Source organism: Oncorhynchus mykiss, chromosome 28, assembly GCF_013265735.2.
Source record: "Oncorhynchus mykiss isolate Arlee chromosome 28, USDA_OmykA_1.1, whole genome shotgun sequence".
Taxonomy (NCBI): domain Eukaryota; kingdom Metazoa; phylum Chordata; class Actinopteri; order Salmoniformes; family Salmonidae; genus Oncorhynchus; species Oncorhynchus mykiss.
In genome coordinates, this window is record NC_048592.1 from 31,451,777 (window position 1) to 31,466,463 (window position 14,687).

The following is a 14,687-nucleotide window of genomic DNA, read 5'->3' on the forward strand; positions in this document are numbered from 1 at the left end:
TGTCTTGCTGTCCTGGAGCATCTGTTGAGCAGTCGCTAGCAATTTCCGGTCCTGGGCAGAAAATAAATACAACACTCACACCATCACCAACAGGTACACTGAGGCATCTATAACAGAAAGTAACTCACTGAACTGTGTGATATTGATCAACATCTGATCTAAACAGCATTTCTTCATAAGTAAAATAAGCCAAAACACCTGACACAAATTCCACATCATACTTCAGACAGAATGTGTGTGTGCGGTGCGTGCGTTACCCAATCGGAACACGGTCTCGTCAAATCATGACCTTAAGTGGAGCAAAAGTTTTCAATGAACGCATGGAAAAAGTTATTCACCGCAGGCGAAAGTAGAATGTCATTGTGTTGTTGTGTTATCGGTGACCCTCGAGTTGACGCACACACTGGCCCGTGGAGTAAACTAGTCGGCTCCACCCAGAATTCCTTTGGTGGAAGAGCGCACTATGCTATGCCGGCGTAGAGGGCAGGAAAGGCTTCCAGTCTGACAGGCATTTCCTGGCTGACATCATCAGGCCATGCCATTTCCCACAGGATGGTGCCACTTTCTCCAGGCGCTCCAGCAGGGGAGCGCTGACCGGGGGTTGCCAACATTCCACACCTTGATATTATACCGTCACAGAGTCAGCTATGGCTGATTTTAGCAAAGGGCACCTTCGCAAATACAACTAAGCTAATCTTGCATAAAATGCTGTGGTTAGTAGTTAGCACGGAGGTTGCTATCGTTCCACACTTTAGCGTTAATATCCCTACTGTATTAGTGCCATATGATTTTAGCTGAATTCATCAGCATTCTACACCTTAGCAACCAGTGCAGAGCTAAATACGGCCTGATAATGCTCTGTTAATATGGCTGGGGTTACTTAACATGATTCTGCACAGGGAGTACTAGCTAGGTCTGTTAATATCATGTCTGGTGTCACTTCCAGGGACACCATCTTGTAGGTTAGTCCTACTATACACCATATTTATAATGACGCTAACTGAGCACACCATTTTGAATAATGGATTTTGTGGTCTCTTAAGAAAATACCACCTAAAAAAAATATAATTTGGTATTTACTCCATTATTCCACTGTTGATACAGTCCAAAAAATGTTTTGCATGTCAGCAATCAAGTTTTCAAAATACAGATAGATATGTGTTGCATCATACTGTGACACTTTGGAAAAACCCCTACCTGCTCATTTCCAAGAAGGGCCAAGTGAACAAGAGACTGCAAGGAGGGACTACCTGGAATTAACCAATAGGACACGCTCATTTTCATTTTCTGCAGAGTTAAGTGCCCTAATGAACATGACCCAGAGGTCACAAACTGAAAATGACTGTTTCTGAAGGGCAAGAGGTCAGAGGGCATACCTTGGAAGAGCCGTTGGAGTACATCTGGATCATGTTCTCTGCCCCCTGTTTGACCTTCAGCTCAATGTCGTTCTGCTTCTTCAGGGCGGCCAAGCGGCTGTTGCTGGTGCACATCCTCGCCTCGCTAGCTGGGGTGTCCGGGGTCAAAGGGCACTCTAGAAACCAAGGTAGAAGATCGGAAGGGAAGATATGAAGCTTGGATATTAAAACCCATTAAAAGCTCTTACAATACAACAAAGTTTGCATGTTCATTAGCTACAACATTCAAAGGCTTGTATGGAAGGTCTTAGAGTTGGCCATAATGCATTTCTTATCTTGTTCAACGCAGCCATATTCACCAGGTTGTTGTTTACCATCTACAACAAAGCAATTTGTGTAAAAACAGAAAGCCTTTTGGCAGGGATGGAATTGAAGGATTTTGGACACTGGCCAGCCGGGGAATCAGACTGAAAACTTTACTAGCCCAGGTCAAATATCTGTTCCATGCAATATTTCAAAATACTAAATGTCACTATCCCGTGGGCTAGTTGGGCACATTTTCTACCAGCCCGGTCTGAAAAGTCATTTCCATCCCTGTCTGCTGGTATGAAAACTACTGATGACGGGGAATTCTTGTATGTACACTTAGATTCTTTACTAAAATTCCCTGAAGAGTTGGGATTTCTGTTCCAAACAGCACAGAAGTTAGGGGAACCCTGTAGCGGTCTCTGGAGAAAAACAAGCACAAACTTGCTCAAGACAAGATGTGACGTTACTGTACATGCAAAAATATGGTATGACTGACAGGCCCTTGTTGCTAAAAGCCGGGATTGTGTTCATTAGGAACAAAACAGAAGAATGGACAAACACAGAGGGATTACCTGAAGGTGTCCAATAAGAAACGCTCAAGTTCATCTTCTGTTGCAAAGCAATTCGCTACAGTTTTGCCACCCAGGTACTCCGTGCTCTTGTCCTGCCCCAGGGGCTGTTGGGTCTGGTGCTGTGCACACCTCAAGTACTCTCCTTCCTTCCCTCCAAAAACAAAAGTGTCCTCTATCATTTCAGTCAAGCTGCGGTGCTGAGGGATGAGCTCACTGGTTTTCATGCCTGGGCAGAACCCCTCCTCTCCACGGCACCCCTACTCACCGCTGCACCCCGAGACGAGTGCTGAGCAAATGCTAGCTTCTTCACACACAGGTGGGCAAAAACCTGCCTGACTGACTTCTACTGTCTCTTACCATCATCTTGGTGACAGTTTGAGGTAAACTGTACTCAGTTTGATGGTTAGATTTCATTTCAATTTACAGTTACACAGGAACATAAATAATATTCCGCTCCAGCCATTACCACGAGTCTGTCTTCCCCAATTAAAGGTGCTTACCAACCTCCTGTGCTCAAATGGCTCCACAGCCGACCAACATATCCCTACCGCTAACTAGCTCTAGGCCTATACCCAGTCAACAGCGCTAACCACAGTTAGTATTCAAATATCACACACACCGCTTTAGCATGAGAAGCACATCCTGTTAAACATTGGCGTCTCTGGAGACGGCTCAGGAGGTCGCCAATTCATTCTAACAGAGTAATAATTAATTTAAATCAGCCAATAACCTGGCAATGCATATGAAGGAGAACGTCAGGTTGCTAGGCAGCACCAGAGTCATAAAGTCGTCCACTAAATTAGCACTAACGAGAATGATTATGGGTTCGCAAGATTCCTCCGACAATATGTTTGATCTGTGTTCAAGCTCAGACTGAGTGTAAGCAGATGCAAATATAAACGTTGGCTACTCAGCTATGTTGTGTGTGTGCAGACTGTATTGCAGTCCTAACTGACATTCGATTATCTGTGTGTGTGTGTGTGTGTGTGTGTGTGTGTGTGTGTGTGTGTGTGTGTGTGCGTATGTATGTATCCGCGTGTGTGTGTGCCTGTGTCCCAGGGCTTCCCTCCAGAAGAGAGGGGTTTGGTCGGGGTCAGAACCAGTCAAGGGCCCCCTCCTCCACACAGCCCACGCTGGGACATTGAACATGGTCCCGTGTGGCTCAGCTGGTAGAGCATGGTGCTTTCAACGGCAGGGTTGTGGGTTCATGTTTTCCACGGGGGACCAGTACGAAAAAGAACCAACATGTATGCACTCCCTATTGTAACTCCCTCTGGATAAGAGCATCCGCTAAAATTACAACAACAAAAAGTAAATGAATATCAAGCAGGGTGATGTCACTCCTGGAGCGCTGACAGAGGAACCAGCCCAACGTCTGATCCCAGGTCAGCCACTGACAGGGTAGAACGTGACACATACAGTTACATCGTCATTTAACAACTGACCTAAGACTTGTTTAGTGTTTTGACATATTGCTAGTTAAGGTTGGGTGTGAAAAAAGGGGAAGGTGATCTGACATCAGTTGTGGAGGACAGAACTCACTTGCTCTAGAACCTGGCTTGAGGTCAGTTCCCAGTTCCGCGACATACTACTGGCCATGCATCATTGACAAAACACAGATCTCGTCAGATACCAATGAGTCAGGATAAATTTGTTCCCACTTAAAGATAAGTTATAAAAAAGGTTTTGTATAATTTCAGCCAGTAGTTTTGAATGTAGCGCGAAAATTATGCACAACGTCATCCATTTTGCATGCTATGTTTTGTCCTGAAAAATGCTCTAATTCGTGCAATATGTTACACATGTATAAGTGCTTTAGATCCCGTTCAATATCTTTATGACTACCTTTACATACAGAAAGGCGGTCCCCATTTCCAATGTCTACAACTAGGGAGTAAGAAATGCCATAGCAGCAGACAGACAAACCCAGTCCTTCTCTCGCCACCCATTATTAATACGATCAACTATTCCCTGCATATCCACTGAAACATTTATCCATGTTCAGGTAACGTGCTAAAAACCCATTTTTGTTCACAAATTTGCGGTAGCAGGTTTCAACAGCCTGGAAAATAACTAAACAGAGCCCTATTGGAAAACAATAAGGAATATGCCAGTATCAGCTCCTAGAAGATGAGGCACCACAACAGAGGGCATTCATTGTGTGTGGGTCCTATTTGTGTATTATGTGCTGTATCATGCAGAGTGTCCTTATGCCAAGAAATACCACACCTGAAGAGAGCATAGTATTGTATTCCACTAAATTACGTTTAGCCTATGTGAAACAGGATAGAGGAGGGAAAGCATTCAGTACATACACCTCATATCAAAAGAAAGGCTACATCCCCTGAAGTTTCCAGGCTTTTCAAAAATCCCTGTTGAAGGATTCCTGAAATCTGGAGGGAATAAGCAGCGAGTGAATCCTCCAACTAGGGATTTCTGAAAAACCTGTGGAAAGTTTTTAAAGAGTTTGGCAACCCTAGTTACTCCCACGCCCCATGAAAAATAGCCATACCCAGCAGGTCATCGGGGTCCTTGACCACAATGTGGGCGTTGAGCTCCTGGAGCTCCTGGTGGAGCTCCTCCACCTTCTTGTTGGACTTCTTCAGCATGTTGTCCACATAGGCCAGGCTCTTCTTGTCCGTGGTGACCTTGCGCAGGTTCTCCGCACCCTCCTTGATCTTCAGCTCTTTGCGGATCTCGCGGCGGATTTGCTCCTTGATCTCATCCAGCTTCTGCTGCACCATGGTGTCCGACAGGTCCAGGTTGTGGCCCAGGCCCAGCCGCTCCGACACCAGCTGGCCCCTGGCGTCGCCCTGGAGGACAACAGAGAAAATAGATTGGGGTTAAGATTCATAAGGAAATGTAGGGCTGTCCCCAACTAAAAACAAAATCTTGGTAGACCAAGAGTAATCTGTTCTTTGGACCAATCGATTGGTTGAAATGTTAAAACGTGTATTTTTCCATATATAGACATATGTGTTTTAATCAAATCAATTAAACTCAGCAAAAAAAGAAACATCCTCTCACTGTCAACTGCGTTTATTTTCAGCAAACTTAACATTAAATATTTAACATTAATAGTTAACATTAAATATACTTAAATATGTGTGTGATCATAACAAGATTCAACAACAGACATAAACTGAACAAGTTCCACAGACATGTGACTAACAGAAATTGAATAATGTGTCCCTGAACAAAGGGGGGGGGGTCCAAATCAAAAGTAACAGTCAGTATCTGGTGTGGCCACCAGCTGCATTAAGTACTGCAGTGCATCTCCTCCTCATGGACTGCACCAGATTTGACAGTTCTTGCTGTGAGATGTTACCCCACTCTTCCACCAAGGCACCTGCAAGTTCCCAGACATTTCTGGAGGGAATGGCCCTAGCCCTCACACTCCGATCCAACAGGTCCCATACGTGCTCAATGGGATTGAGATCCGGGCTCTTCACTGGCCATGGCAGAACACTAACATTCCTGTCTTGCAGGAAATCACGCACAGAACGAGCAGTATGGCTGGTGGCATTGTCATGCTGGAGGGTCATGTCAGGATGAAGCTGCAGGAAGGGTACCACATGAGGGAGGAGGATGTCTTTCCTCTAACGCACAGCGTTGAGATTGCCTGCAATGACAACAAGCTCAGCCCGATGAGGTTGTGACACACCACCCCAGACCATGACGGACCCTCCACCTCCAAATCGATCCCGCTCCAGAGTACATGCCTCGGTGTAACGCTCATTCCTTCGACGATAAACGTCAATCTGACCATCTCCCCTGATGAGACAAAACTGCGACTCGTCAATGAAGAGCACTTTTTGCCAGTCCTGTCTGGTCCAGTGACAGTGGGTTTGTGTCCATAGGCGACATTGTTGCCGGTGAGGTCTGGTGAGGACCTGCCTTACAACAGACATACAAGCCCTCAGTCTAGCCTCTCTCAGCCTATTGCAGACAGTCTGAGCACTGATGGAGGGATTGTGCGTTCCTGGTGTAGCTCGGGCAGTTGTTGTTGCCATCCTGTACCTGTCCCGCGGGTGTTATGGTCAGATGTACCGATCCTGTGCAGGTTTTCTACACGTGGTCTGCCACTGTGAGGACGATCAGCTGTCTGTCCTATCTCCCTGTAGCGCCGTCTTAGGAGTCTCACAGTACAGACATTGCAATTTATTGCCCTGGCCACATCTGCAGTTCTCATAAGGCACATTCACGCAAATGAGCAGGGACCCCAGGCATCTTTCTTCTGGTGTTTTTCAGAGTCCATAGAAAGGCCTCTTTAGTGTCCTAAGCTATCAGAACTGTGACCTCAATTGCCTACCGTCTGTAAGCTGTAAGTGTCTTAACGACTGTTCCACAGGTGCATGTTCATCAATTGTTTATGGTTCATTGAACAAGCATGGGAAACAGTGTTTAAACCCTTTACAATGAAGATCTATGAAGATATTTGGAATTTTACGAATTATCTTTGAAAGACAAAATAGTTGGGAAGAGATTTTCGATATACCAATTCCACGGCACATGGTTTATGAATTGACACGCAAAATGACGCCGGATTCAAAACTTTACATTTTTCAATTTAAATGATTATACAAAATTCTTGCAACCAATAGAATGATATAAGGGATACAATCTTCCCAGCTCTGCAGATGTTGCTGCAAAGAGACAGAATCATTAGATCATTTATTTTGGTACTGTCCATATGTAGCTTGTTTTTGGACACAGGTCCAGGTATGGCTGAAGAATTGCAACATTTACCTAGAACTAATGCTGCCAATCGCAATACTGGGTGATTGTGAAAAGTCAGTCAATTGATCAATAATATAATTATTTTAGGAAAAATGTTTATTTTTAATTTATAATCTGCATCATAGCACAGTTGAAAAATATGGCAAATAGAAATCCAAAATGGATGGTGTTAAGAGATAGATGGGAGGGGTCAAATGGAGCTGAAGGGTGGGACTTATTAAGGGTGGGGCTTATAACACATCTAAAACATACGGGGTCTGTAAAATGTGTATAGGTACAGCAATGTTGTGAAATAGCACAGTTACAAATAGAAATCAAACTGGATGGACATCAGAAATAGAGGAAAGACTAAAAACAAAATATAACTATTGTAAAATAGATTGTTTGTAAAATGTGTATATTATGTATAAACTGAAGGTAGAAGCCTAAGTGTTATTGTTTATTAGTTTACTCCAATTGGGGGAAGGGTGGTAGGGTTTGCGGGGAATAATAAAGGTGTATATTCTAAAAAGTGTGTGTGTGTGTGTGTGTGTGTGTGTGTGTGTGTATGTATGTATGTATGTATGTATGTATGTATGTATGTATATATACATACATATATATACACACACATACACACACACATTTTTTTAGATGTATGTACGTACATACATACATACATACATATACTGCTCAAAAAAATAAAGGGAACACTTAACACAATGTAACTCCAAGTCAATCACACTTCTGTGAAATCAAATAGTCCACTTAGGAAGCAACACTGATTGACAATAAATGTCACATGCTGTTGTGCAAATGGAATAGACAACAGGTGGAAATTATAGGCAATTAGCAAGACACCCCCAATAAAGGAGTGGTTCTGCAGGTGGGGACCACAGACCACTTCTCAGTTCCTATGCTTCCTGGCTGATGTTTTGGTCACTTTTGAATGCTGGTGGTGCTTTCACTCTAGTGGTAGCATGAGACGGAGTCTACAACCCACACAAGTGGCTCAGGTAGTGCAGCTCATCCAGGATGGCACATCAATGCGAGCTGTGGCAAGAAGGTTTGCTGTGTCTGTCAGCGTAGTGTCCAGAGCATGGAGGCGCTACCAGGAGACAGGCCAGTACATCAGGAGACGTGGAGGAGGCCGTAGGAGGGCAACAACCCAGCAGCAGGCCCGCTACCTCCACCTTTGTGCAAGGCACTGCCAGAGCAGGCCACAAATGTGCATGCGTCTGCTCAAACGGTCAGAAACAGACTCCATGAGGGTGGTATGAGGGCCCGACGTCCACAGGTGGGGGTTGTGCTTACAGCCCAACACCGTGCAGGACATTTGGCATTTGCCAGAGAACACCAAGATTGGCAAATTCGCCACTGGCGCCCTGCGCTCTTCACAGATGAAAGCAGGTTCACACTGAGCACATGACAGACGTGACAGAGTCTGGAGACGCCGTGGAGAACGTTCTGCTGCCTGCAACATCCTCCAGCATGACCGGTTTGGCGGTGGGTCAGTCATGGTGTGGGGTGGCATTTCTTTGGGGGGCCGCACAGCCCTCCATGTGCTCGCCAGAGGTAGCCTGACTGCCATTAGGTACCGAGATGAGATCCTCAGACCACTTGTGAGACCATATGCTGGTGCGGTTGGCCCCGGGTTCCTCCTAATGCAAGACAATGATAGACCTCATGTGGCTGGAGTGTGTCAGCAGTTCCTGCAAGAGGAAGGCATTGATGCTATGGACTGGCCCGCCCGTTCCCCAGACCTGAATCCAATTGAGCACATCTGGGACACATCATGTCTCGCTCCATCCACCAACGCCACGTTGCATCACAGACTGTCCAGGAGTTGGCGGATGCTTTAGTCCAGGTCTGGGAGGAGATCCCTCAGGAGACCATCCGCCACCTCATCAGGAGCATGCCCAGGCGTTGTAGGGAGGTCATACAGGCACGTGGAGGCCACACACACACTACTGAGCCTCATTTTGACTTGTTTTAAGGACATTACATCAAAGTTGGATCAGCCTGTAGTGTTGTTTTCCACTTTAATTTTGAGTGTAACTCCAAATCCAGACTTCCATGGGTTGATCAATTTGATTTCCATTGATCATTTGTGTGTGATTTTGTTGTCAGCACAGTCAACTATGTAAAGAAAAAAGTATTTAATAATAATATTTCATTCATTCAGATCTAGGATGTGTTATTTTAGTGTTCCCTTTATTTTTTTGAGCAGTGTATATATATATTTGTCTTTTACTACAGCTCGACTAAAGAAATCTTGTTCGACCAACAGCCTGTCAACTAAATATAGTCAGGCCTAAGGAAATGTCATGGAGATTGCTATATAAAAGGATCTGGAGGACAAAAAGGTTATACCACATTTGGTAAAGCACCAGATTGTATCACCCTTTGTTTCATGATCATCCTTTATGCAGACGTTGTTAACAAATGATTGAAGCATCTATAAAGAATTCCGGAATAGATTAAAAGGATCTGCCCTTTTTTTTTTTCTCCTAAAATGACATACCCAAATCTAACTGCCTGTAGCTCAGGACCTGAAGCAAGGATATGCATATTCTTGATACCATTTGAAAGGAAACAGTTTGAAGTTTGTGGAAATGTGAAATGAATGTAGGAGTATATAACACATTAGGTAAAAAATAATGCAAAGAAAATAAAATATTTTTTGTATTTGTACCATCTTTGAAATGCAAGAGAAAGGCCATAATGTATTATTCCTGCACAGGCGCAATTTAGATTTTGTCCACTAGATGGCAGATTTTGTCCACTAGATGTGCAAAGTTTTAGACTCATCCAATGAATCATCATATTTCTGTTCAAAATGTTATATCAAGACTGCCCAAATGGTTTATTAATAACTTTAAGTTCAAAACTGTGCACTCTCCTCAAACAGCAGCATAGTGTTCTTCCACTGTAATATCTACTGTAAATTGGACAGTGCAGTTAAATTAACAAGAATTTAAGCTTTCTGCCAATATCAGATATGTCTATGTCCTGGGAAATGTTCTTGTTACTTACAACCTCATGCTAATCGCATAAGGCTACATTAGCTCAACCATCCTGTGGGGGACCCATCAGATATGTCGATGTCCTGGGAAATGTTCTTGTTACTTACAACCTCATGCTAATCGCATAAGGCTACGTTAGCTCAACCGTCCTGTGGGGGACCCATCCATCCTGTAGAGGTTAATGCTTTATAAAGTTTTTATTATAAAGTTGTAGTTTGTATACAGTGGGACACATTTAATTGTGTCAGCCTGTAGCACCATTTGAGGCGCAAAAGGAAGAAATGCCGAGCAGGTAAACACCAAAGCCTGCCAGGCGTACAAATAGCAGGTAACAGCAGGTAAACACCAAAGCTTGTCAAGCGTACAAATAGCAGGTAACAGCAGGTAAACACCAAAGCCTGTCAGGCCTACAAATATCTCTAAACGATACTTTAAATTATAACTTGATACAAATACTGGCTTATGTCACACTTTTTAGCACACTTCTCTATTCAAAAACTTTAGGTAAAATAGAATGGGCATACAATTGACAATTTCATTCCACTTCACTCGGGATGACCCCATTGTTAGAACTTGTGTATAATATTTATTTCAAATTGTAGCCGAAAATAAAAGTAAGCTCCCCAACATAATGAAAAGCTTAAGACACTTGAACTGAGTTTAGCCTAGTGCTCCATTCATAGACAAGGCACAATGAGCCCACAACACCAGAACATGTTACGCCTATCTACACCCCATGTTGCATTCAGCCCTTGTTGCATTCAGCAAACACTGTACCGTAATCCAAACATGGATGTTTTACAATTGCTACAGTGGCTACTGGCTACACAAATCTATGTTCCTTACCATCACATCATCAATTTCCATCAACCTTGTCTCCATTGCATCTGCTTCAGATGCCCGCCCACGTATGTTTTTAAGTTCTGCTTTGTTCTTCCTCTCACAACAAAAACCAAAAGTTCTCCCTTTTTCTAAAAACAGAGTTTGGCCTAAACCGTCTGAGGAAGGGGCAGCCAAATCCTGTTAGCCTCTCGCTCGGTGAGGTCACATGAGACGAGAAAGGGACCTAATCTCACTCCGGGGAGCGAGTGGAGTCTTAAAAATAAACTTTGGTTAAAAAAAACATTTAAAAAACACCAGAGTTCCAATGGCCACCCCTGTGGAGTGACGTGTATGGGAGTAAGAGGAGGATCAGTTGTGTACAGCTACATGCAAATTAATACTTCTAAGGTTGAGATTGGGAGCCTCGGAAACATTTTTTGCCTTGTTGGTTTCCCAACACTGTATACATATTTTAGTACAGTTAATGAATCAGTATTTGGCCAATGAAATAATCTAATCCACTACTTTGGTGAAGCAAGCAAGCGCCACGTTTCAACCAACGGAATAATATACGGCGCTTTGGAGCTGTTGTTATTTGAGTCAAAGTTGCCTACGTGTATTTCTCCCTAACTGCTATACTCCTATTGACACCTATGCTTAGTGTGTATTTGAGATTAGACTGCACAGTGGTTCCCTGTTCTGGGTGACTAGTGGCTAAACCTTTACACAGGAAGTATGTGTTGGCCAATTAGGCCTGCGTCTCAGTCCAGAGGGAGAGAGGCTCCTCCTCCCTGTATGAGTCACAGGTAAAATGGACGTCACAACTGCTGGAAGAAGTAAAAAGACAATTCAACCCAATTGGTTTCTGTAGCTGTGTTTGACTACCAGTGTGAATACGATCCAAAGCCATGGACCACCCTTATTTTCCACTCTAAGCAACAACATAGCTATGAAAATCTAACTGACTGAGAACATTGAACTTGGACAGGCTTGCATATAAGTTTGAATCAACGCAAATGATAAAAGCTTGTGTCCTTACTCCTTAACTTAGTTTAACCTATTTCTCATGCACCCACAAGAATCCAACCAAAGCAAATATTAGGGCATGAACTTCCACTGTAAGCAGGCTAAATAGCCTTACCTCAAACTCCAACAAAGCTCAATTCGAGGGACAATGGAAAAGTCGGACGGGCGAACATTAACTTATGCTAAAAGACTGACTTTAAAAACCTAGACTATTTAGGTTTAAGGTAGAGCGCAATGGTACCTGCTTTTTTTTCTTAAAACATCACCAATTCCTACCCCAAACCGGATTTATGACATTTGGTTTGGTAGCTGCATTTATACCAGAAATGGCACATAAGCGTGAACACAATCCCCTCCAAGCCAGACAAATGCATTTAAAAGACTGCAACACCTGTAAATTACATCGATGACAGGTGTACAGCGAACAAAAATATAAAAGCAACATGTAAAGTGTTGGTCCATGTTTCATGAGCTGAAATAAAATATCCCAGAAATGTTCCACATGCACAAAAAGCTCATTTCTCTCAATTTGTGCGTGCAGAAATGTGTTTACATCCCTGTTAGTGAGCATGACAAGTGTGGCAAATCAAGAAGCTGATTAAACATTGTGATCACTACACAGGTGTACCTTGTGTTCAGGACAATATAAGGACACTCTAAAATGTGAAGTTTTTCACAACACAATGCCACAGATGTCTCAAATTGAGGGAGTGTGTAGTTGATATGCTGACTGCAGAAATGTCCACCAGAGCTGTTGCCTGAGAATGTAATGCTTATTTCTCTCCCATAAGCATTTTAGAGAATTTGGTAGTACATCCAACCGGCCTTACAACAGCAGACCACATGTAACCATGCAAGCCCAGGCACTCAACATCCGGCTTCTTCACCTGCGGGATTGTCTGAGGTGGCGGGGGTAGGTGGTAAGCAGTATTCTGTCTGTAAGAAAAACTCATTCTGATTGGCTGAACCTGGCTCCCAAGTGGGTGGGCCTATGCCCTCCCAGGCACATCCATTGCTGCACCCCTGCGCAGTTGTCAAATCCATAGATTAGAGCCTAATGAATTTATTTAAATTGACTGATTTCCTTTTATGAACTGTAACTCATTCAATTCTTTAAAATTGTAGCATGTTGTGTTTATATTTTTGTTCAGTATAATTACAGCCCTGGTCAGTTCAACTGGACGTGTCACTCTTACATCACAGACCAAGGGCAGTAATACCTAGGAACAGTATGTTTTGCCTGTTTTTCTTTGCAGAATTACAACACAAGACACAAACTACTGATGACCAAAAGGTTATGGGCAATAACACCACTTCGTCACTCCTATACATGCACTAGTCCTTTGTCTAGTCGTCAACAGCAACATAATCAATTAGACAAATACCAGATATAGTCTTCCACTCACTGTCCAAACAATCTCAGCGATCACCCAACAAACACAAGAGTCTTGTGAAACGATGTCTGCAAAAAGACAGGTCTGAATTCATGAGTGAGGCTGAGTGTGTACAAATAAGGTTCCAAAGAGTGACCTACCTCTAATCTAATCACTGAAACTGCAAACAAAGGCAATATGTTCACAGGTTAGTGTCCTCGAATACAGAAGTTTGAGAGAGAGAAAAAAAAATGTAGCTACATGTTCCGCAGGATACAAAGTTATGGTCAGATCACATCAGTATGCGTCCACGCTACATTGTTGTTCGATAGCCTTTTTTTCTCTCCCCAATATAAAAATTACCAGATTTGACAGCTGACGTCACCCCAGAGTCAGCGGTGACCAAACTTTTTTTCGGAGTAATTTGTTGCGGTTGCGGTTAAGGAAAAAAACTTCACAGGATGTGAAGTTTCAAAATGTAATATCATTACAGTTGCCATTTTCAAACTCAGTCATGTATCAGGGAATGCTCAACCTTTTGGAATTGAAAATTATTATACTTACATGTCTTGGAACATTATTTTCAACTAACTTAGTACAAGTATTATAGCCCAGTAAAACATGTTTTTATTTTAATAAACACCTTTGGGCTTTAACACGCGCCCACTTGACTGGGTCACTGTTTACAAAGGACCTTAAAATGGAAAATGTTCTTCCATGCGTTCGAAACTACGCTATTTTTCTTCCAAAACGCTCAACATTTTACTATCAGTCGATAGTCAATTGATTTTTTGTCATTAAAATATACAACAGATTAATTCAGTAGTTCAGCTGGTGGGCGCTCAAGTGCAAAATTACACAAAACTTTTGATATTTTGATAATTGTTTTCCAGGCCTCAATCTATAATTCCCAATCCTTCTGAAGAGGGGGACAAAATCCCTAAGAAATGTATTAACCTCAAACATTTGAATCCACTGCAAATGGTATATAGAATAAAGTTACTTACCAACTTGGAAAGCGCACTTTACAACAACTTTACGCATTTATTGCAACAGTTGTCAACTTTTCATACCTGCACGGAATCGGCGGCCATCTTGGCTTTTGACTTTGAATCAAACTGTACGGAGACAGGGGAGGTGGAACTCCAAAAACAGCCTTGTTTTAAGTTTCCCTCTCGTGCGTCAAAAATAACCTATTCAGTGACCAAACCATAGGTCATATTGGAAATACTTGACTTTCCATGGCTTTCCTTGAGTCCTTGCGTCTTTTTTCGCTGAGGGAAGAAAAGTTGTTCTGTAGTCCACATATATGAAGCAGCAACATAAATAAATGTCCCACTGCTTTCACTTTGGGAGCGAAAGGCTGTGGTTTGTGTGGAAACACATCAGCGTCCGCCCATAGGAGCTATGCAACAACTCAACCCAGAGCCCATTCTCTCAGCCAGATTCTATTCACACTCTCTCACGTGATCATAAACTTCTCAC

The 14,687-nt window shown here is 43.0% G+C and overlaps 1 protein-coding gene across 3 annotated transcripts in view; it reads right to left on the bottom strand.

Annotated features, from left to right (window-relative positions):
* The window catches only part of LOC110508219 (serine/threonine-protein kinase N2), a 33,326-nt gene extending 18,655 nt beyond the window's left edge, over window positions 1-14,671 (bottom strand). The window contains exons 1-4 of one of the 3 annotated variants that reach the window (XM_036966166.1): window positions 14,276-14,670; window positions 4,749-5,049; window positions 1,377-1,531; window positions 1-51 (exon numbers count right to left, since the gene is read on the bottom strand). The exon at window positions 1-51 is cut by the window's left edge and continues 79 nt beyond it. In XM_036966166.1, coding sequence (XP_036822061.1) covers window positions 1-51; window positions 1,377-1,531; window positions 4,749-5,049; window positions 14,276-14,296 — 528 coding nt within the window. In that variant the 5' untranslated portion in view covers window positions 14,297-14,670. Of the gene's footprint in view, window positions 52-1,376; window positions 1,532-4,748; window positions 5,050-14,275 lie in introns of all 3 variants that reach the window. The other 2 variants (XM_036966165.1, XM_036966167.1) reach the window with 2 other exon arrangements.
* Between the last annotated feature and the right edge of the window lie 16 nt (window positions 14,672-14,687).